A 22,597-nucleotide genomic window follows, 5' to 3' on the forward strand; every position below is an offset into this window, starting at 1 on the left:
CTTTTCTCTCAGCCTGATGTGGGCCTGGTCATTAAGATTATGCAATCTACTCAGGCGTATCGAGTCTGCTTTTCGATGCTGAAATCGCCAAAATGAAGCAGAGTTCAAAGCAGGACAGAAAAGACTTTATGGCATAATGAGAACGAGAGCTTCCTGCTAACACCTGTGACAAATCCTGGTCTACTGAGGAGAACAGGAAGCCTTCAGAAAGGAAGACAGTTGGGAGAAGAATACTGGAAAAACAAAGACTGTCATGGTCCTGGGCCATGTTGGCCCAGTATTCTTGGTTTTCGTGTGTTTTGTATTTTGTTCTTTATTTATGCCGTGGTTCCTAGGTTCTGTAAAGATGTTCCTTATTTGATTACCCTCTGTGTATCTGTGAGCCCTCGTTTCCCCTCCTTGTGTTTTATTCCATGTTTTCCCCAGCCCGTTATGTCTGTGCTCTCCCCGTGCTCTCTCTCATCCTGTCTGAACCTCTGCGTACTTCCTGTTTTACTTTGACAGTTTCACGTCAGTGTTGCGTTTACTCCCGCCGTGTCTTGTTATGATTATCAGTGTCACCTGTGTTCCCCGTGTGCTCCCACTTCCCTCGTTAACCCTCTGTGTATGTCTGCGTCTCCCTCAGTTCTGTGTCGTGTTCTCCCTCATTCATTGGCCGTGTGTTTTTCCGTGTAACATGTTATAGTTTCCAGTTTAGTTTGTATGGTTTTTCTGTCCAGCAATAAAGCTGTGAATTTTGAGTTAATTCCTGCCTCCGTGAGTTTGCGATTGGGTCCTCATCCAGCCTGCACACAGCTGCAACCATGACAAAGACAGAGATTTAAAAAAAGAACAGTGGGCCTAAAAGAGCAGAAAGAGGACATTTAAAATCCTGCATCTTTTAGTACTTTGGTAGTATTTGTTCTGGAGCCTGCACAAAGGCAGGGCTTTACTCATAAGACAGATGTAAAGATCAGTACCACTTTTAGATCACATTACTGTTATACGTATATAATAGCTTCATTGTTAGCATATAAACACAAGTGCTGCATTGATCGTCACTTTTGAAGGACGCAGGAAAGCAAACGGGCATAATTCATAAAGCCCTGAATGCTCCTTTCAGCAGCGTGATCTGTGTCATATCTGCACAGGCAGGACAGAGAGAAATTAGGGAGGAAAATCTCGGTTATTAAAGCTGCATGAAAGCCTGAACTCTGTCTGACTTCAGAGCGGTGATATGCACTTCAGCCAAATGAGGCCGGGACCAGGAAGGCCTGCACGGGTGAACGCTTGTTATTATCTTTAGATTGGTAGAGAGGGAGGGCAGAGTTTGACTGTAGCAGCCATTAATCCACCCAGGCTGCTCAGAGCGCCGTCACACGTCGGCACAATCCCGACTGAGCAGATCACACGTGTACGGATGTGTTTACAAATTGAAGCGGAGAACGCAGATGGCGCAGCATTCACTGAGGGAGCACACGCTTTTGTGACATGGCTGCAGAAATGAAAAATAATGACAGTCCCAGCAGAAGCTGTCAGGTAGGAAAAGCAGCGCGATGAGGGCTGTGATGGACGGGGGTGAGGGTGGAGGGAAGGAGCTCGAGGGAAAAGAGACAGGTAGCACTACAGCACCCATGAGAGACAAGGAGGGGTGTGGGAGGGTGAGGACAAGAGGAGTGAGTGACAGGGTGACACTGCCAGCTCAGGGGAGCCCCAGAGCGTGTTCTGTTAAGTAAACAGCTGCAGCGACGAGAGCTCCTCAAATATTAATAGGGAGCGATCCCCTCCGCTAGCCTTGTTCAAACTGACGTTCCCTGAATTGGGACAACAGCACTCCAGTAGAGAGCAAACATCCCGGCCCCCTGTAATGCACCAGAGGCCACCAGGGTCGCCCGCAGCTCCCATCAGACCTGACAGAGCAAGGCTGAACCCTCGGACACCCAAGCTGCAACACAGGCCCCTGGTGGCTCATTATGATTGCCGCCATCAAAGGCAAACATCTCAGACTGCTAATGAAAACGCACTAAAACACAGCTTGCACCCACCCTCTCCAGCCTCCATCTGTGTCCATCAGGCAGAGATGAATTATAAATGAAAGGGTGCTCGATCTGAGAGGATCGATACTAACGAGGTTCAAGTTAGCCGTGACACAGTTCTCCATCTTTGTTTGTTCCTCCCCTCTTCCCGCCACTTCTCAGTCTCGCTGGCTCTTAGGAGGAGAGAGACGATCTCTCGGTGCATGCTAAAAAGTCCGCCTAACAAGGCAGAATTAACTACTTTTAGAGGCTTCATTTGGAAGTTGCTAAAAAGCACACATAGCTGATGAGGGAGCTGGTAAATGAGCAAGACTCCGCTCCATTCTACCTCCTTTGATCGACCCACCACTCCCCAGCACCCACCCCATCACCTCTTCACTGACAGGCAGACCAGGGGAATTGGCTGAGGAGGAGTAATGGAGCTTGTCGGAGAGCTCCCTGCTTCACACCACTTAGCCTCTAGTCCAGTCATGGGAGGGGTGGTAGGGTGGGTCCACTGATGAAGCTCCACCGGGACTCACAGCAGACTCTTCACCACCCAAACATTTCTCTTCACATCAGTCACGCCATACAGACACGGAAGTGTACAGCAGCTCCCCACCACCATCACTTCCACCTCTCTTTCTTTCCTTCGTTAAGCTGCTCCGTCTTGGCACGTCCTTGGGCTACAGTGCCCTCTTCACACACTCCTGCTGGGTGAACACAGTGTTCCAATTCATCAATAATTTCTAGGGTCAATCATTACTGTATGGAAGACTACACACTAGATATTCTCTTAAGAAAAGAGTTTTAATGTAGGACCAAAAAAACTGCTTTATTGGCTTAGGAAGTACTATCACCCGCTGGTGTGCAAAGTCCTGCTTTGATTCAATTAAAGTTGAGCGTTCCTAGAGCCAAAAGTACAGTTAGTACAATTAAACCACAAGGCAGGTCATGTCTGTCAGACAACTGTATCAAAAATGCTCCAGAAGGCACCTTTACCACAAACAGTCCAGAGGTCTAGTCCATTGACTTAAATTAGCTAAGCTAAAACCAACACACAGCCGCTTGTCATCCAGCTAAAGTGAACATGCCACTAACTTGTTTCTGTGCGTGCATGGCTGCCACTGCTGTTATGAAAAGAGAAATTAACTAATATGGTCCAGTGTTATTTTGTCATTTTGGAGATTGGACATATGTTAGCTTAATGAGGTTTTGCATTCATATGACCACTAATCACATGACATATACCTGTCTCCCACTTTGGATGTGTGACAATGTTGGGTCAACTAAATAAGACCTCAGTCATACAGGCCTATACACCAGTCTCCAGTCATCTGGTAAGCACCAATCACAATGAAAACCGTCTTGTCTTCAGTCTTCAAACTACAAGAAGCCACAGAAATTTGCTAGCTACCAAAGTAATTGCAAGGAAGTTTTTAGGGCGACCATTTACCAACCAAACAGGAAGTACACATTTTTCCTTAGCAACCAGTGGTTGTTTAATGCTCAACATGGTGGGAAAACTCCCAAACTATGCCAAGTAATGACCTGAAAAAAACCTCTATATGGATTAAAGGGTGGCGTGGTAATTTATCACTTAATGCTAGCTAGCTCGGTTAGCAAGCTGTATTCATTAATCGCACTGTTGCAACACACAGAAACAGCCAAATAAACTAGAATTTCATTCCCCAAAACACAACTACAAGCTTGTGTGATAGTCTCTACCTCACAATAAGCCATGGTGTTAATCATGTTAGCTAACAGCACACACAGCAAAGCAGCACAGTTTAAGACTAAAAATAGTGGAAGAGGCCTAGCAGATGATCTACTCCAGCTAACTTTGTTGGGCTTTTAACATGCTTTCAGTGCTGTAGTGGTGGACATTTAAACATTAAACCTGTGTACTGGGAGAAGCAGAGAGAAGCAGCAGTTTTTGCCAGTTCCATGTTGGTCATGGGACTCTATGCTATATTTTTGGAGATTAAGTTACATTTCCATTATAGCATTTTTATTTTGCTTAGCTTTATGCTAACATATGCTAACATGGCTTTATGCTAACATAAGCAATTAAACTCAAAGCATTTCTCCCTGAGCCACAGTCTCATATTCTTCTATGTCATTTGCATAACTGCATGTGTAGTTTGAATTAACAAAACTAGGAAATCCCAGTTTCACTCTGGCTCCATATAGATAAAATCAGTTTAGACAACTAATCTGGGCTAAGTTCTAAGGTTATACATGTTGTAAATATCATATTACTTTATCTTTGCAACTTAGAAATCCGTATAGTCTCACTGCAATAACAGCCATAAGTCATTTGAACTGTCTCCATGATAGTGTTGGTTGAGAAACAGCGAGTCTTCTTCCTCAAGAGGAAGTTGAATTTGAATAAATGTTGTTATATTGTTGGAAATAGGCAATGAGATCCCAAAGATGGGAGATAAGCCCCTCTGCCCTGCTCCACTCTGACCTGACATGCTTGTTATGTTCGCATGGCTGAGCACACATTGCGTAAGTTTTTCAATATTTCATAGGCCGAAATGAAAAATGCATCTCTTTGAACTATAAGTGCACGATTGCAGGGCAACCTGGTGGGGTCGGGAGGTGAAGTATGAACTGCGGAAAAATAGATGAGCAGAGATAAATGGCTCACTCCTGGCTGCCGTAACAGTCCTACAATCTTCCTATTCATGCAAACGCTTTGCTGATACCATGAAATAGTAACCTGAATTACACTTAAACATGTCAGACATGCGCGAACCGACTGCGGAGTGCATTTCGGCAAAGCAGAGGCGGCTTTTCACAAACAACGCAACCTTGAAGATTAATTCTGGAACAGGGGTCCCATGCCACGACCTGCCAAACGTGGTGCACAAAGAAAAAGATTGACAGGCAAACACCTTCAGGTCTTGCTTGGGTTGCCCCCACAGAGCTGCGCTCAAATAACTTCAGACTGAGGGAGTGAGAGCTTTGAGCAAAAGGGAACTTTTGGAGCCACAGTGTATTAGCTATAAAGAATCATTCAGCCTCCAGATCAAGACCAAACGTGCCTGCCCTGGTGCAAGGATGCAAACAAAGTGACATCTAAAAATAGACTCCATTTGGGTTAATGTGAAGACAAATGTGTGCCTTCTAAAGTGCGCCTTGTTAATAGATGTGGCTGTTCAGATGTGAGCTTACATTTGCATTGATTTCGCTGGCAGAGCAGGCTTTGATTAAAAAGAACTGTAGGCATTTCTGAAAAGCAGATCTGTATCATCCATTAAGCGGGAGAAAAAAGTCTCACATGATGTATGGAGACACTGGGTGATTCATTTAAAGGAGCTTATTAGCTCGGTAGGCGATGTGTACATATCAATATGCTGCTTTTCATCCTTTTCTCTTTACTTTGCATTTCTGCTACTTACTCTTCATTTTCTCTATTCCTTTTTTTAATCCGAGCTCTTCCCTTTCCCTTCCCAGCTGATGCACTAGTCATCAGACTTGGAAAGAAACAAGGGCTGCTTCCCTCAGTTGGAGCTGGGAGGAGCTGTCAGTCCCTACAGCGCTTTTTGATGATAGCATTTCAAATGACACTTTGATCCCCACTCCACACTGTTTGTTTTTTCCTCTATGATGAAATTCGGCTCGAGAGGCGTGCAACAGGGCACATCATTAAAACGTGGCTCAAACACTGAGAGCCAGGCTCGTCCCTAGAAACCACCCATGACAATTTTGTCTTTCCGCGTCGGCTTACAGAACACAACAGGGTAGGTGATGTCGCAACCGTAGAACTGAACGGGACCACGCGTTCACCCCACAGATAACGCTCCGCTGAGGTGACGCCAAAGCTCAGTCAAAACTCTCTAGAATAAATAAATCTAATGAGGCAGATCTGCCAGAGCTAAGTGTTGTCTCTGATCTGGTGGGAGCTGAAGCCCAAACGCCTGCGTCCCAGCTCAAGGAGGAGGATGAGTGCATTTGCAGACGCAACTACAAGTAAAAGCTTCACTTCAGAACCATGAAAGGCTCATTTATGTTGAGTAAGATGTTGCTTTTCACGAGAAAACATTCAAGGACACAAGCTAGATCGGAACAAACAAAAAAAATGGACCTGCAACTTTTAAAGCAATTTCTTCTTTTTTAAATTCTTTTTATTTCTAAAGATTTAATTCTAAAAGCTCAGAAGCAAAGCTAACCAATCTTTCACAGGTTTTTCCAAATTTAATATGAACATACTACACCGGCTCCTAATCTCAACGGAGGAATGAGCCTTTGTTTAAAAAATAATGGTGGGAGTGAATAAGACGAACAGCCCAAAGAGTTCGTCTGAGGGAGTTGGCTCATTTCTTCCTGGGGTGATAATTCTCCTATTGAAGATTTCCAGAGTCACAGTTGAAATAATATGCAAATAAGTACCCCATGGGGTGCTGACTGGCTGACATATTATCAGCAGAGAGACAGACGCTGCATTTTTTGAGGGGGGCTTGAGCGTGGTCAAATCAAAAGACAGAGGCCCGATTAAAAAGGTGTACTGCGACGCGCACAAGACTACAGGAGCACTTTAAACAGGATGCCAACCCTGTTGGGAATAGGAGGCTGAGGCTTCCTGTGGAGACAGGAGCGACTAGCAGCCAACACAAAAGCCTGCAGAGATAAGGCGAACACTTTGGAAAGCCAAACAATGGAAAAATAAAAGAATGTAAAAAAAGAAAGAAAAAAAAACTGTATCTGGGGGAATAAAAAGAATGATATGAAATTGTTTCTACAGACTCTCCACCAATAAACAAAGCCATTGATTAGTTAGTATGATGTGAGTTAGCCCGGGTTAGAGGACCAGTGAAGCAAACCTCAATAAACCTGCTGTTGTCTCTGTATAAAAGCAAAGTGTTTCTAATTTATAGATGTCTTTCAGTACCATTTTATATCCACTATATGTACTCTGTACCCGTTTTTGACAGGCTTACTTTACTTCAAGTCAAACAGAACACCTGTCCACTTGTTTGAGGTTTGAAAGTGGCGGTTAAACCAATTCTTCTATCATTATTTGGAATTTGCTAAGAATAATGCACTGTAAATCCCTTTTCCAGTTGAATCCGTTTCATCATCATAGTGTTGTATAATAAGAGTTTTAAATATGTTTTGTAATGACACAATGATGTGTTCCTGACTGCAATAACCACTCAGCAGTTTGTGACGTTTCCGTAGTCACAGTGAGCTCTACCAATCACACGCTGTCATTTCTATTTAGAATTGTGGGTACAGTAGTTCTTTTGCAACATATCATAAATAAATTACCTTATTGTTGAAATAAGTTTGGTATCATACAGACTTGCAGTTTCTAAAGGAGCATGTACCATCATGTCACAATCTTGTAGCACATAGAAAGTAATAGTAATCATAAGAATATAGCCGTGTCCAAATTCATAGGCTGCATCCTCCTGAGGACCCGGCCTTTGCGGTCTACGTGGGCCGGGTCCTCCGAAGGCTGGGTAGGCCCGAAGTGAGCGGCTGTGAAATGGGATGCTCTAGCCTTCAGTTATTAAACTCCACTGAGCTGTCTCGGTGGAGATTAATAAACTCAGCATCTGCTCCTTGCTATCTAAAATATATCAGGACACTGCCGTAAATTCTCGATCATCTCACACTTTAATCAGTTTTCCGTTTGACGTTTATTCAGCTGTAATCTCAGCCAAACCGATTTACTCACAAACAAGTAAAACACTGAAAAAAGACAAACAATAACATCTTTAAGTTATCTAAGTGACTTATAAATCATGTTTAACCTGAGTAGTGAAAGACTGCGGGGGGTTTGAAAACGATGTGCCGGGAGTTCGCTGCTCTCGCCGGCTCTAGTGAGCCTTGAACCCCGGGCTAGCTATCGAGCTGGTGGGTAACAGATGTCTTAGAAAACGTCGGAGCACTTTTGCAAATATGTGATGTCTTGATAAACCGAGCAGATATTTGAAGTTTACACAGCTATATTCTCACCTGAAAACATCTTGAAAGTTTATTTTGTGATCCAGAAAGATTAATAAGAGTAATATTAAAACTAAGCAGCTGCCGCCATTGTTGGAAACTGGAATTGGCTGGCCGCTAGGGATGGGTATTGATAAGATTTTCACGATTCCGATTCCATTTTCAATTTTGTTTAACGATTCGATTCTTTATCAATTCTCTTATCGATTCTTTTTTTTTTTTTTAAAGGAGAACACTAAGTTCGATTAGCTTAGAACTTTGTTTTACATTTTCTCTTTGAACAAGATAGAAATTTAAGAGTAACATGGCCTTACAAACCCAACAGTGAGATCTTAAGAGATCCAGCCTACGGCTCTTCAATGGGGTGTCACAGGGCCCCCAGGAAAAAAAATTGTAAATGTAAAATAATAAAATAAATATTCTTCTGTAGCAATAACAAAGTATAACATAAATTATTCTGTAGCAATTACACAAGAATATCCAGTAATCTCCCTGCCTACAATTAAACACATTCCGAAAATCTTGGGCATCTGCTGTGGCAAATGGGTGCAAGCCTTTTACCACAAACTTAGTCACTGCTCGGTGACATTCGTCTATCCTGGCCTGAAAGGAGACGCTACCGATAGACTGCAGCGAGAACTGCCAGCATCTGAGCCGGCCAGACTCTGCTAACATAATATGCACTGTTAGTTGATTATTTACCTGCCGCATTAACGGGAGAGGACGTGCAAACGTTACCGCTGCTGCTGGGTTGAGATTCACGAGTCCGGAGCAGAATTAAAAACACGACATTCATTTAAGGTCATCGTGTGTTTTGTGAGCAAATGCTTTTGCATATTCGTAGCGTTTCCTCCCTTAAATGAAATATCTACTTTGCAAGTATTGCAAGTTGCCCTGTTGTCATCCGTTCTCGTAAAGTATAACCAAACTTTTGAGCGTTTGAGCCGCTTAGGCGCCGTGTTTCCTGCCAGGTAAATGATGCTCCGCAACGTGGTGACGTCATTCGGGGCGACTGGAATCGATAAGGGAATCGTTTGCAAAAATGGCAAACAATTCCAAGGAATTGAAACAGTGGGAACCAGTTCTCAACAAGAACCGGTTTTCGATACCCATCCCTACTGGCCGCGCTATGAATTCTGGGATATTTTGGGCCACGAAGTATACACCTGACTGTCACTACCCGATCCATACCGGAAACCCGATCGGTACCCCGCATGCGCGAAAGGTTTCTACTTCCGGTCGTAGCGTTTTACGATAGTTCTGGGTCAGAGTAAGAGTTAAGATGTTAAGAATAACAAGTATATCTTAAAATGTTTGCAATAATGAAGCATTTCAGTACAATGTAGACAAAAACAAAAAATAAAAAGAAAGTTACGGATCAGGACTCTCCGATCCTTACTGCGCATGTGTAAAGTCTGACCGTACAAATCGGGTCTACCCGATCCGTACCGCATGTGCAGATGTTTTCTTCTTCTTCTGTTCGTTTAATGGCAGTTTACTCCCCAGTGTACGAGGATACCGCCACCTGCTGACCGAGCGAATAAACCCTATTATAAACTGAATTATCGTCATTACAAACGTGTGTTAAATCTGATTTAGCGATAGTCGAGTGTGTTTATGCTTGTCTGTGAGGAGAGGATTGTTGGAATAGTGATGATGATGTGCGCTATCACTGTCAATTGTCAGTAAACACTTAATCTGGCTGATGAATCTACACGTGAGATATTACAAAGTCTGCATTATTAACTCTGTAATTAGGCGCCATTCTTCTTATTTTACAGCGCTGTTGCTCAATCGGGGACGCTCTCTGTTGAGGAGAAAAGCATGATTTCTTTGTATACGGATTATCCATTGTTTAAATGTCCCGGGCAGTCGAAAAGGAGGCAGAGCTGTTGAGAAATGCTAGGAGCTAACTGGGCGCTAACCGTATCATTCAAATATATTGAATGTCGCAATGTTGGCAAAGAGAGGAAGTGACGTAAGATTTGCGCATGCGGGGTACCGATCGGGTTTCCGGTACGGATCGGGTAGTGACACTGACCCATGCTTCAAATCTGGGGAAAAGGAGGACGCATTTGTCGGCCGCATTTGGAGGAGTCTACAAATTTGGACAGCCTTCATCGCGTCACTGTGACATAATTGGACTACAAATGCGGCCTCAGGAGGATGCAGCCTGTGAATTTGGACACCCCCTATGGCTCACAATCAAAATCCTCTGGAGAACATGAATACAATTTTTTCTTCCAGAACATCACGATTCTGGCGTACACTCTAAATCTCAATAAACAAATCCTAATGCCTAATACGGCTAATTTATGTTAGATATTTGAGTTGTATGAAAAGACATTTATTTAAAAATTTTTACTTTTCAAATCATTACCCTTTATTTAGTTACAAAAAAAATCAAATAATTACAACAAAGGAATTAACAGCTCACACGCTGCAGAACTCCAGTTTACTTTATGAGTATCATCTTAAGTAGTGTGTGACGTTTAGCGCACACCTGTTCTTCATCAGAGAATGAAACACAGGCACTACCACCTTAAATCACCTATGATTGGTCCCATGACCACAAATGATGACAGTAATACTTAGAGCAAACAGCTGATATAAAGTTGAAATAAATTACATTTCCTCCTGGCAGAAGCATAAAAATTTAATGCCCAGAAAAGAAAAACTCAATAAAAGGTCTTACACAAGACCTTTTATTGAGTTTTATTGAAGAATGTTTCTCTTTTGATAGTATAGTGTGTCAATGTTATAGAACTTTTTATATACTGGATAATTTATGTGGCACATTGGAGTTCATAAGGTGAATAAATCTGATATATACTTAAATAACTGCATGAAGTATTTTATTCTTATACATTGCTTGAGGCATTATGGGTATTTTTTCTTTCTGTTTGTTACTTAGTATTTAAATATTTTTTTTATTTTACTTTTTTAACAGGATTGTTTTATTTTGTTTTACTTAGGTCAATTAAAAATGTTTTTTCACGCTTAATTCTTTTTGCTTTGCTTTTTTTATTTTAGGTAATTACAATAACAACCTCACTGTTAATCTAGCTAACAGTTAGCTAGATATCAAGCATTGCCTTGTTTGGTTCTCCTTCCATTTCCCACCATTATGGGAGCAAAGTATGCAACACATAGTCCACACACCATCCAGAAAAGTATTCAGGATCACACCTGATAGTGTGAACACACTCAAAATAACACAAGTATGGAAGTACACAGTATGGAAGCCAAACACACAGCAAACCTTTTAGCTGCATCTGCAGAGGTTGAGGTTGATCTGACGTCATTATAATATAGTTTTACATACAAAACTTACAATTCTCACACGTGCTAAAGGGTCCCCCTTGGACACACAGCACATGTCCATACGACAGTCAGACTTGTCCCTTATTTTTGTTAGCATGTCTGGAATCACTTTAGCCATTGCTGTTGTTATGCTAACTACCAGAAACCACATTTAAGTCACGAATCCGCTCTTTTTAATGTAGTTTCAGTTGTTACCAGTGAATGGCTGTGGAATTAAAGCACTTTGAAACTGGATAATTCTTTTTGACAGAGCCTGTATTAATAATATATTTTCAGTGTATTAAGTAGCCTAGCGTGGGACAGGATACTGTATCCCCTGTTGCACCATTTTCCTCTATATAATATGGAGAGAACTAGAGGGTGAACCTAAATGCATAATTATGATAACAATCTGAGACATGACTAAAAGCAATTTGTGACCAATGGTGTGACTCAGCAAAGCAAAATCTGATGAAAGACATTCAGACCAATGCCACATCACAAGTGTACCCACCTAAAGGCTAGGGAAAAAAAGACTTACCGACCTCCTGTGGAAACAGTGTTGACCATTTATGCTACATGAAAGGAAAATGGTGAATTCAGCACTGAGCCAAAGATCAAGTTCAGATAGTGGAGGCAGAGAGCGAGGGTGTAGCTGGCCAAACAAATGACCACCAGGCTATACTACTCACATACTCACTCACATTACTTAGTCCAGGAAGCCACAAACTTGCACAACTTTTTCATCACTCTGAGAAACTGTTTTCAATTCAGTTTGCCTATTTTGTGCCTTCTTTCAAGGAAATGAAAAAAGGTGACATGTACTCAAAGTCCTACTAAAAGAGAATTCCAAATAGCTGAAGCGCCGTTATAATAACAAGAGTTTCTGAGAATTCTGACATCAGTTCATTGAATTCAAAGCACTGCTGGCATAAAACACATATTGATTTTTTGGTTCTTACAAGACTGCAAATGTGTTTTTACACCATTACTAAAGGTAATGTGATTCACAACACAACTTTGTTAACACATTCATGTATGTTCTTCCAATTTTTCCACTTCAATCTAAAAGAACATGCGAAGAAGCAAGATTAATACATTTCTGTCTGCAGTACTTCTCAGCTTCTGCCTTTGTCGTGCAGAAAAGGATGACACACAAAAGAAAAACACACATGTTAGAGTTTAATTTCAGTGGCACCCAAACATCCGTTTGCCACTAGTAAATCACATTAGGCTTTCTCCACAAAACAGCGACAGAAACAATAAGGAGGCTTCGTACATTTGCTGTACCTGGATGTTTGGGTGCTCCTTTGTATCTGCTGCTGCTGCTGTTTCTTCATCTAGCTCACTATGTTCTCTCGGGCTCACAGCAAAGAGACACACTTTTTCCTCTGTGGCTCCAGAGCTCCAAGAGAAACCTCAGAAGTCAGACAGACAGCACACCCTTCAGAATTACAGTGCTTTATTAAGTATCAATCTGTACAACAGTTTGCCGGCCCAGCAGAGGGATCAAAAAAGTACTGAAAATCTCATTACGGGAAAACTAATAAGTGACGCACAATGATAAAACAGCAGCAATTAGTTTAAAACCAAGTTACCAGTTGATAAAAGAAGATGTGGTAATGGCTGGTATATCTCATCGTGTCTGGTAAACGATGCCTCTCCCCATCATTAAGTTATTAGATTAGCCCGGGGCAGCAAGTAAACAACTTCAGACATCTCACTGCAGGCATACATCCCACCAGCCCTCACCGTTATTGGATTACTCAGGGAAACTTTTCCAGAAGACAAAATGACTCCATGGAGCGAGCGAGCTACGGGATGATTATTGGAAAGCAGATGATGGGAAGAGCAGAGGAAAGGCCTGCTCAGGCCAGACGCCCGGAGCACTTAGGATCGAGCGGATGGCTAACAAGCAGGAGACAGGGAAGGGATACAGAGGGCAGCGAGGTCTGGTTTTGATTATTGGCTGCTGGAAGGAGAGGCAGCTCGAGTCTGCCAGGTTTCTGCATCATCCGCCTCCTGCCACATCTCGTTTGGGTTACTGCCACAGCAAATGTCCATTCAGCACTATCAGAGACAAATGAGGGCAAACTCCTGTCAAGGTCAACAACCACCTCCACTACGGCCACAGGGGGTCTGCCATTGTAATTCCTTATACACTCAGAGTAATTAAAACTCGTCCAGAAGAAGCGGGGGAAGTCGATGGAATTTTTTGAGACTGCTAATGAGATGCTAATTTGTTGGCCCGCTAGGAACGAGGCATGAGGATCTCAAGGACACAAAAGATTTATTCCCTTTTAAAATGATGGTGTGTGCGTGTGTGTGTCTTCTTCTTCACTAAAACATTTGCCAAGTTTGTTGAGCAATAAACACGGCAGGACTCCCGGTGTCTTTATGTTTGATAAAAAGATACGAGCATCCTTTCAAACTCTTTCCAAACTCCTGATAATTTACAGAGCATCACCCCTGTGAGTTCAGAGTAAAGTGGAGAAAGCTCCCCTGCCTCGCGGCAACGAGTGAAGCCACACGCAGATCGCCCTCATGCTGCCTGAAAGTAGTCCAAGTCAGACCTGTTTTCGAACACCCCACTGAGCCAGCCTTCTCATTGAGTCATTCCAGGAGCGCCAGGCTGGCTGTCCCACTTTTTTCAACAGATATCACACAGACTCTCTGATATCTACGCGCGCGCACGCTTGCACTGCACAACTTTCCTCCCCACACATTCCACTTTATAAGCAATCGGGCCAATCCTGTCCTCTCATGTTTATTAATTAGGCTTGCTCTTGGACTTGAATCTGATTCCCTTCTGGGTGAAGACTATTCCTCGGGAACGCCAAGCTGTGCTGAAACTGAGCGAGACAGCACTGTGGTCATTTTCTGATATGTCATTTTTTACACAAGCGCCGCACAAGAAAGCAGCCCTATCCAGCCCACAGTGCCAATCAGCTACAGCGGCTTTCAGCACTAATGCAAAAAGAGATCACTCCAATAAAAGTTAGTTAAAGTTAAATAAACGCGTCTCTCATTAACAGAGAAGTATAATTTCATTTTTAATCTGCGGGCTCAGGCTGAGTGTCGTCGCAACAGTGGCAGCGCAGCTCTGAAGGACAACACTGGGGAAATAACATCAATTAGAGCTGCCAATCACCCAAAATGCCAGAAGACAGTTTTGGATGAATTTCTGCTTTGTCGGGCAGTTACACAGACGACAGGGAGGATGGGTGAGTCAGAGGGGATGAGATGAGGTGTGAAGTGTAATCACATCACAAACACAAATCTGTGGCTTACTTCGCTAAGCCTCAACATAAAGACGTCATTTTTGGACTTGTTCTTCAGAGCAGACCGTTTACCGCACATGTGCAACTCAAAATCACACCTGAAAGTTCATTCTAATTAGTGCTGACAGTCCGCTTAAGAACTTTAGTGCTGAAGCAGCTAACCAAAATGATAAATTCACTGCCCCGGGCAGCACTCACAACATCAGTGTTTGGTCACTGTCAGCTGGATGCTATAAAATCAAACCCACACTAAGTGTTTTAGTTTTTCAGATATTCTTCCTAATTCCAGCTCCTCAAATCTGATGGTTCTCTTCTTTTGTCTATTTTGAATCGTGATTCGAGCACTCCAGGGGCTTTCGAGTGTTAGTCACACAAATCAAGCAATTAAAAGGTTGCCAGCTTGAGCTGTGAGAAGCCGTCATTATCCTCTCACTATTTTTCAAAATTGTCTAGACTGTATGATTGCACAAGCAGTCAGAAAACAGGGCACTCAAAGGGCTTATGCAACAGTTTAGTGTTTACATGCCTGTGTTGATGAGAGACTTATAGAGATAGGACCTTGAGACCACGTTTTTGTAACTCTATAACCCAGATAGTCGACTTATGGGTGGTCTGTTTAATTTGAAGTCTTCAACACAGACTGTAGATTAAAGATTGGTGTGGCCTCCACATGTCCCAATTGGCTGGTGGCCGACTATCACCCAGTTCCCAGCAACTGGGAGTCCCTCCTCCTTCTCCTGGGGCGTATCTACTTTAAACTATGAACACGCCCATTTCACTTAATTGCAGAGTGTCTTAGAATTAAGTTTTTAAAATGTAAATTATCAAAAGTATTACCAGTATACAATTCTTTATTTCAATCGAATCTAATAAAAAGATACAACTGAAAAATTTAAATACCATTTTTTTTTGCACACTGTGTAAAAAGCATGGCCAATTCCTGTAAGTTCCTTACACCTGCATTCTTTCTAATGGCCAGCAGGGGGCAGTTGCAAAAAACTAAAAGCAGCCCAATTGTATAAATGCGATTTATTCATTTGATCGACTCATGACCTAAGTAAAGACTTGCAGTCAAACCTATGATCTCACTGATTGTTGTTTAGTCTTTTTTAATATTATTAATATTATTTAATATTATTATTAGTATAGTTAGTACAAGAAATGATAAAGCAGGGTATGTTTTCAGTCGTGGTTACATTCATCACACCCAGTTTCAAAAGTCCAATTTTGTAATAGCGACTATGCTGAAGTCCAGGCTTGTCTATCTTTTATATACAGTCTGTGGTCCCAAAGCTTGTGATGTCACGTGTTTATTTATTTATATGTTTATTTGAGGACAGGCTAAAAAGCCACGTGGGACCGTATATGAGAACTTTCACCAGATGTGTTATTACTAGTGAAAAGCATAGATCAAGCTCTATGTTTAAAATCTATGCAATGCCCCTTTAAAGACTCTCAAATTACCCTAATCACTATCATCTACTCTCACCACTCCAAACTCTGCAATAAAAAACATGTTCACCGATGTGCAACATCACATACTAATGCACTCGTCAGAAATATTGAACTCCATGATTTATTTACCAAATTAAATTCTCAGCATGCATGAGATCAGACTCTCGTTACAAAGATTAGATTTAAAGCTGTGCATCCTGCGCAGGGTACAGATTCTCATTTTGAAACTAAACTGACATCATCAAGACGCTGAACGTGAGGCAATCTCGGCGAACACGGCCGTATGATCGCGCTAATGCGAATCAAAGTGAAATCCAATCATCTGTCATATTAGAGAGGATGCGGTGTTTTATCCATTATGTTGTATTTTCCTGCTATGCTATAAAGAGATCAGCTAAGGCTCATTAGATTGTGAACTGGCATTTGAAACATGCGCAAAGCACAATTCCTAATGCCTTACCTATTTCCTGGTATTGATCCTAAAGAAAGCTAAAGTTAAGGCGGCCTGTCATCTTACTACTTAAAAGACAAAGATAGACAGAGCCATTACTTTTCCATTGTTTGCAGAAGTTCACTTCAAAAGGGTGAAAACTCTGGTGTAGTCTGAGGCTTGGGAAAGCAGAGCAGGCAGGTGGAGCTGGAAGGAGAGGAGGATGCAGGGATGGAGAGATTGGAGACAGAGGAGTGAAGAGGGGGAGCCCTTTGATCTCTGGCAGAAGTGGATGCTGAAGAGAAGAGACAGAGAGCTGCAAAGAAGACTGCAAACAAGGCATGCACTCAATTCCCAATAGTCGCACCAACGCGAAAGGAAGATAGAAAAAGAGGGGAAGACAGAAGGAGAGAGAAAAGTTGAGCAGATTGAACGAGACAGAAAGGAGAGGGCGAGAGAGAATGGCAGGGTCGCAGAGAGATAGAGAAGAAAGGAGGAGAAGACAGAGAGGATGAAAATGAAGTTGAGGGAAACAGATAAGACCAGGATGTTAAAAGGATTTCAGTCCGTGGGCTGTTTGGGGAGTTCTCTCCAGCCCTATGCTAAAGCAATTAGTATTGAACCCCTTCTAGGAAAGAGCAGCCAAACCACAGCGGCAATCTCTAACATTGTTAGTGTGAAACAACCAAGTCAAGCAAACCCCACGGTCCCCATTAAACCTCAAGTTTTAATTGCCGTGTCAGGATGGTGCCGCATTTCACAGCCCATAAGTGTGTACTCTCAAAAAAGTTGGCCCAGTGAGTCCCTCTTCAACTGGAAACCCCGAGACAGTAAACAGTGCTGCTTTGCTGGGTTGAAAAGGCCTGCATAGCACGATAACAAAAGCTCAACATTAAAAGTGAAAGGGATACTTCGAAAGAGCTGTCGATAGCGTGGCGACAGAGAGAAACGAGCAGTGTGTTTCTTTGTTGCCGTCCAGCTCATTTGAAACCACTTTGTAAAGTTTTCATTCAAAGTGAGATTGTGTCATTTCTGCCGTCGCCATCTTGGTTTTTTCTTTTTTTAAAACAACAACTCTGACTGTGAAACCACTCGCTCACTGGCAGTGTTGGGATTGTAACTAAATGAAAATGTTATGTAGCACACATCACATTTCTTGACAGTAACGAAGTACGTAACTTCATTATTCCCTGGAAGATTCATCACACTACTCAGTACATTACTGTCTGGTAAAATGACCTGATACACACTGTAACCTAATTACCAGTTAGGCTACAGTTCCACACACTGATCGAAATCGCCGTCCTGCCAAGGACACGTGTGATCTTTCTTTCATTGTTCGTGTATGAACGCAAAGCAAAGCTGAAAACCAGCGCAGAGAGACTTCAAAGTAATCATCACAGAGACTCTACTTTAGAAACATGAGCAGGTAGAAACAGAGCCTACAGCCTGACTGCTCGTCACTGGGATTGGGAGTCACTCAGCTTTTTTTGCTAGCTTTGTGTTAGCATGCTGTTTCTGCAGATGTTTGCAAAGAGTCTGTTTGCAGCACAACAAGTTCTTTTTCTGTCCTGGGTGCCGAGTGAACTTTGTGCTCTTTCCTGCAGTGCAATAAAAATAAAAACAATGTCCGCATCTCCACTCAACTGAAATCAGTTGATTAAAGAAAAAACATGTTTCATGTTTTTTTTTCCTTTTTATCTGATTACAATTGTAATGTAATTACTGCATGTAGTACACTAACACGTTACTTTATTGCACTGGTGACGAACTCCAGGCCTCAAGGCCCGGTGTCCTGCAGGTTTTAGATGTTTCCCCGATCCAACACAGCTGATTTACCTCCTCAACATGTCCTGAAGTTCCCCAGAGGCCTGGTAATGAACTGATCACTTGATTCAGGTGTGTTGACCCAGGGTGAGATCTAAAACCTGCAGGACACCGGCCCTCGAGGCCTGGAGTTTGACACCTCTGCTTTATTGCCTTACTAGAAGACGTATTGTGATTACCTGTCAATCACAAGTCATTAGCCAATGAGTGTGCTGTGGATAATCTAGGCTTCTGGAGGATTCTTACGATGCATGTGTCCAATGATCCCACGTACTGTGGAGACACCACAGCAGTCACACGACCGGCCAGCTCTCTCTATGTCTGTCTCATTTCTTAGCCTGGACTTGTGTTGCATCAGCCCTAATAGTTCCTTTGATGTTATCCAGCCACTTCTTTTGCTGTCCGCTTTTTCTTCCTCTCCCCTGGAGAGTGGTCTTTGTCAAACTTGTCATTCTTGAGACGTGGCCGTATTGAGATTTTAATTTCCCTTCTTTTTGACTGGTGACAGGAGTTCTTAACCGATGCCCAGGATCTTACAAACCAGAAGCAGTGTCTTTTCACTGCCTGTTTTTTCTCTCCCAGGTCACCTGAAAGCATCCATGTAGAGCAGCGGTGTCAAACATATGGCCCAGGGGCCAGAATCAGCCAAGTGAAGAGTCCAATCTGGCCAGCTGGGCAGCTCCGGAAAATGTGAAGGAGTGCATAGATTTTTGCCTGTATTTTTGTAACTTTTACAGCTTATTCTATTCATAAAGAGGCATTAAAATTCATACTTCACCAGAGTAATTAAATAATAGCTAAACGATGACAAAAAAATTTCAGTTTTTCTGCCATGTATATCAAAATGTCTGGGTTTGGGGGGTTTTGAGGGCGGTTAATAGGTCAGTGAGTTCACAGTAAAAACTTTATAATTACAGGATAATCTGGACAGTGAACTATCATAACCTTTTCTGTAATTTTACCCGTTTAACTCATAATTTCACTGGTCCAGTCCGGCTGAGAGGAATACTTGGATAACAGTCGTATTTTAAGCTTTATTCTCAGAGTGAAGATCTTATCTGTACATATTGGCTTTAGCATGACAAATGTCATAGTTTGGACTATTTTGGACTACTGAACCATGCATACGCTAGAAGCAGGAGGAAACACCTTTACCTACTGCAGGTTATAACTTTGCATTTACTTTCCAAGAGTGTTTTTCTTTTCATCTAATTTTCAACAGGAAAACACAGAAGCATCGTACATTTTCTTTAACAGAATGATTCGGACACTGTAATAGTCTTTGCACACCTGAGTAGCACCTGCTACACCAGGTATTTCATTTCACTGTTCAGTCACTCACCTGCTTCCTGCACCTTCGACAAAATCTACGTCTTTTTTTCGCGTCACCGTTTCCCCGAGTTGTTATTTTGCATGCGACTGTTCGCTTGAGTTAGTCCTAGCAGCGCGCCTCCTCTGACCGCTCTCATCCAGGTTTCCAGGAAGGCTGCTGACTGTCGTGGGGGATTTTCTCTCTCTTTCCCTGTGAATAACAGTCATCGCCAACTGCAGTGCGCCAAATCTCAGGAGGCTGTCACTTTCTGGAGCAACATGTCTGGCACAGACAACCACACTACATCTAAAGTCACTTAAACAACGCGTCGCTGCCATTCCAACATTTAGTTGAACAGCAGCCTCCTGTCTGTATGCATTTTGCTACAGCTTTATTTATACGTGACTCACTGCCTGGAGGAGTGAGCTGCCGATGTGAAAAAAAAATTGTAGCCAAGAAAGTGAACACTGTTGATTTATGTGTTTAAATGTGTGCATTTGTGACACTGGGTTGTTTTTTTGTTGTGCGTGCCAGATGAAATTATCTCGTCTTTCTTCGAGGCAGGTCTTGGATGAACTGTGCAGACTGCTTACCTTGGAATATCGCGGCGTTCTGGATGATGAGACGTTTGAGTTGTGCGCTGACAACCTGCAGACCAGACTCCATATTGCTGCGCGCCGCTACCTGATACCGCTCCTCCATCTTCTTGGAACAGCAGGTCGGGCCTTTGGTTTGGCAAACCTGCAGATCTGCACCTGGCAGGAAATCAGCAGGGACAGGATGGTAGTCTGGATGAACAGAGGGAAGTAGCTGCGAAGCCACTGGTGTTTAATTTTCAAGAAAAAAAAGACACACAAACACACACAAATAGATTCAGCAGCATTTTCCGAACGCAAAAACTAAGAAAAATCTCCAGCAGAGTCCGCAGCCTTAATGAGCGTATGATTATTATGTAGAGGCTGTGTTATGTAGCCGGGCTCAAGTCAAAAATAAATTGCTGCTTAAAAATAAGTCATTTTGATCCACATTCGCGCAAAACACTAAAGCTGTGTAGTTCTCCTCAGAGATCAATTTGGTCAACAGAAACTTTTCCTCCACTCAAGGTTACACTTTTCACTCCGAGGATCAAAAAAAGTATGTTTTTTTTGTGTTTTTAGACTTAAGATGAGAGCCAGGAGCAGTGCATCATGCAGACAAATAAACCTAGGTTCCAGCATGCTTTCATTATGGATACACATTAAAAAAAAACAGCCACGAGTAAGATTGAAGGCAGTGAAACAACATTCGTTCACCTGGCTGTGGACACTAAAGGTTGTTTACACCTATGAGAAATAATTGGATTCCCCGAGCTCCTTTTTGAGCGACGCATTCAAGCCTGCGAAAGCAAAACTGGGGTGTCAGGGATGTTTCAGAGGGGCGATGTAGCCAGACACGACCTGATCAAAGAGCAAACACGTCGAAGAAATTAATTCAATTAATCCCACACAGGAGGAAAGCAGGAAAGATAAACAAGAGCCTGCCGCCACTGTGAAACTCAGTAAACTTCGAGTCATGGTCATGCTAAAAGGAGTGTGAAATCTGTTTGTTTGTTTTTGTTTTTTTAGATAAAAAGAGTTCACATTAATAAAGAGGAAACAACACAATATCTGTGTCTTTAAATAAATGCTTTGCATCATATTTTCTGAGCTAAAGTTCAGTGTACCCACAGTGGATTTTAGCCTGAACAGTCAAGATGTGACACAAATACAGAAGATCGGGTTAATTTGGGGAGGGCTTAAAAAATATTGAAATAACTGTTTGGAAATTACAGACATTTTTATATGAATTACAGTGTTTTTAATTTTTTTAGTTCCACATTTTCAGAGCTTCAAAAGTAACTGGACAACGTGGCATCGTTTTAAATTTAAGGATTCTTTTTGATGCGTGCTATTTTCAGCTGTCACAAGTGGTCTCCACACCGGGTGGCCTTCCTGATTCAGCCCCAAAGTAGATTTGTGTCTCCACCTGCAACCGGCAATCTTTTGCTTGCCAGTAAAATGTGTTAACCACCACACTGTGGAGCCAACATAAGGAGCAAATATAAGGACTGTTTTTAGTGCTTGGATGAAAATCCGGTGCAGTCAGTGACAGCCTGGAGTGTAGAACCCATAAACATCACCAAATGCTCTGCCAGACCTTTACTGTCTTTCAGTTGCTGTTTGTCTGTGAGTCTTTCTGCCTATCTTTTGCATTTAATAACTGAAAAGCTGCTCTGTTGCATTTGCAGGATGCTTTGGGTCGTTATCCATTTGAACTGTGAAGCACTGGTTGATCAGTTTTGCAGCATTTGGCTGAATCTGATTGGAGACTACGGCCCTGCATGCGCTACGATTCATCCTGATACGTCATATCAGCAGTATCATAATCAATAAACACTAGTGACCTTGCTTCCACTGGCACCCATACACACTCATGCAATAACACTGCCTCCACCGTGTTTGTCAGATGATGTGTTGTGTTTCAGATCATGAGCCTGTCAGTCTCCATACTTTTCTCTTCCCTTCATTGTGCTACAATTTAATCTTGGTTTCACCTGTTCAAAGATGTTTTTCCAGGACTGTGCAGACTCTTTTAAATGTTTTCTGATAAAATCTAATCTGGCTTTCATGTTCTTGAATGTAATCGGTGGTTTGCACCTTGTTGTAAATCCTCTGCATTTTGAGTCGTCTAATAATTTGCTCCATTCTTGATTGCAAACTTTGAGAATAGTTAACCCACCTCCTTGAGAGGGTTCTTCAGTTGGTTAGATGTTGTGAAGCTGTTCATCATAGAAATAATTCTGTGATCATTCACCTTTTTCACTTCACGTTTGATGTTGCTGAGCTGGGTGGTGAATTCCTTCTTTTAAAGCACCAGATTTTTGACTTGGACATGTTTTTGCCATCTCTCTTGTTTCTTTTGATCTTTCGACCAAATGATGGCCTCTCGACAGCGGTCATATGCAAGTTCAGCACTGGAAGTGTATCTGTTTATCTTGTCATAAAATAATGAAGGA

The 22,597-nt window shown here is 42.3% G+C and overlaps 1 protein-coding gene across 1 annotated transcript in view; it reads right to left on the reverse strand.

The window, feature by feature from the left end:
• The window catches only part of gpc3 (glypican 3), a 128,028-nt gene that overhangs the window by 98,016 nt on the left and 7,415 nt on the right, over positions 1 to 22,597 (reverse strand). Inside the window, exon 2 of the mRNA XM_086306813.1 lies at positions 20,157 to 20,318. Coding sequence (XP_086162939.1) covers positions 20,157 to 20,318 — 162 coding nt within the window. The remainder of the gene's footprint in view (positions 1 to 20,156; positions 20,319 to 22,597) is intronic.

Source organism: Aulonocara sp. 'chitande type north' Nkhata Bay, linkage group LG2, assembly GCF_057382095.1.
Source record: "Aulonocara sp. 'chitande type north' Nkhata Bay isolate Kocher_YH1m ecotype deep benthic linkage group LG2, A_spYH_male_GT1.1, whole genome shotgun sequence".
Lineage (NCBI taxonomy): Eukaryota > Metazoa > Chordata > Actinopteri > Cichliformes > Cichlidae > Aulonocara > Aulonocara sp. 'chitande type north' Nkhata Bay.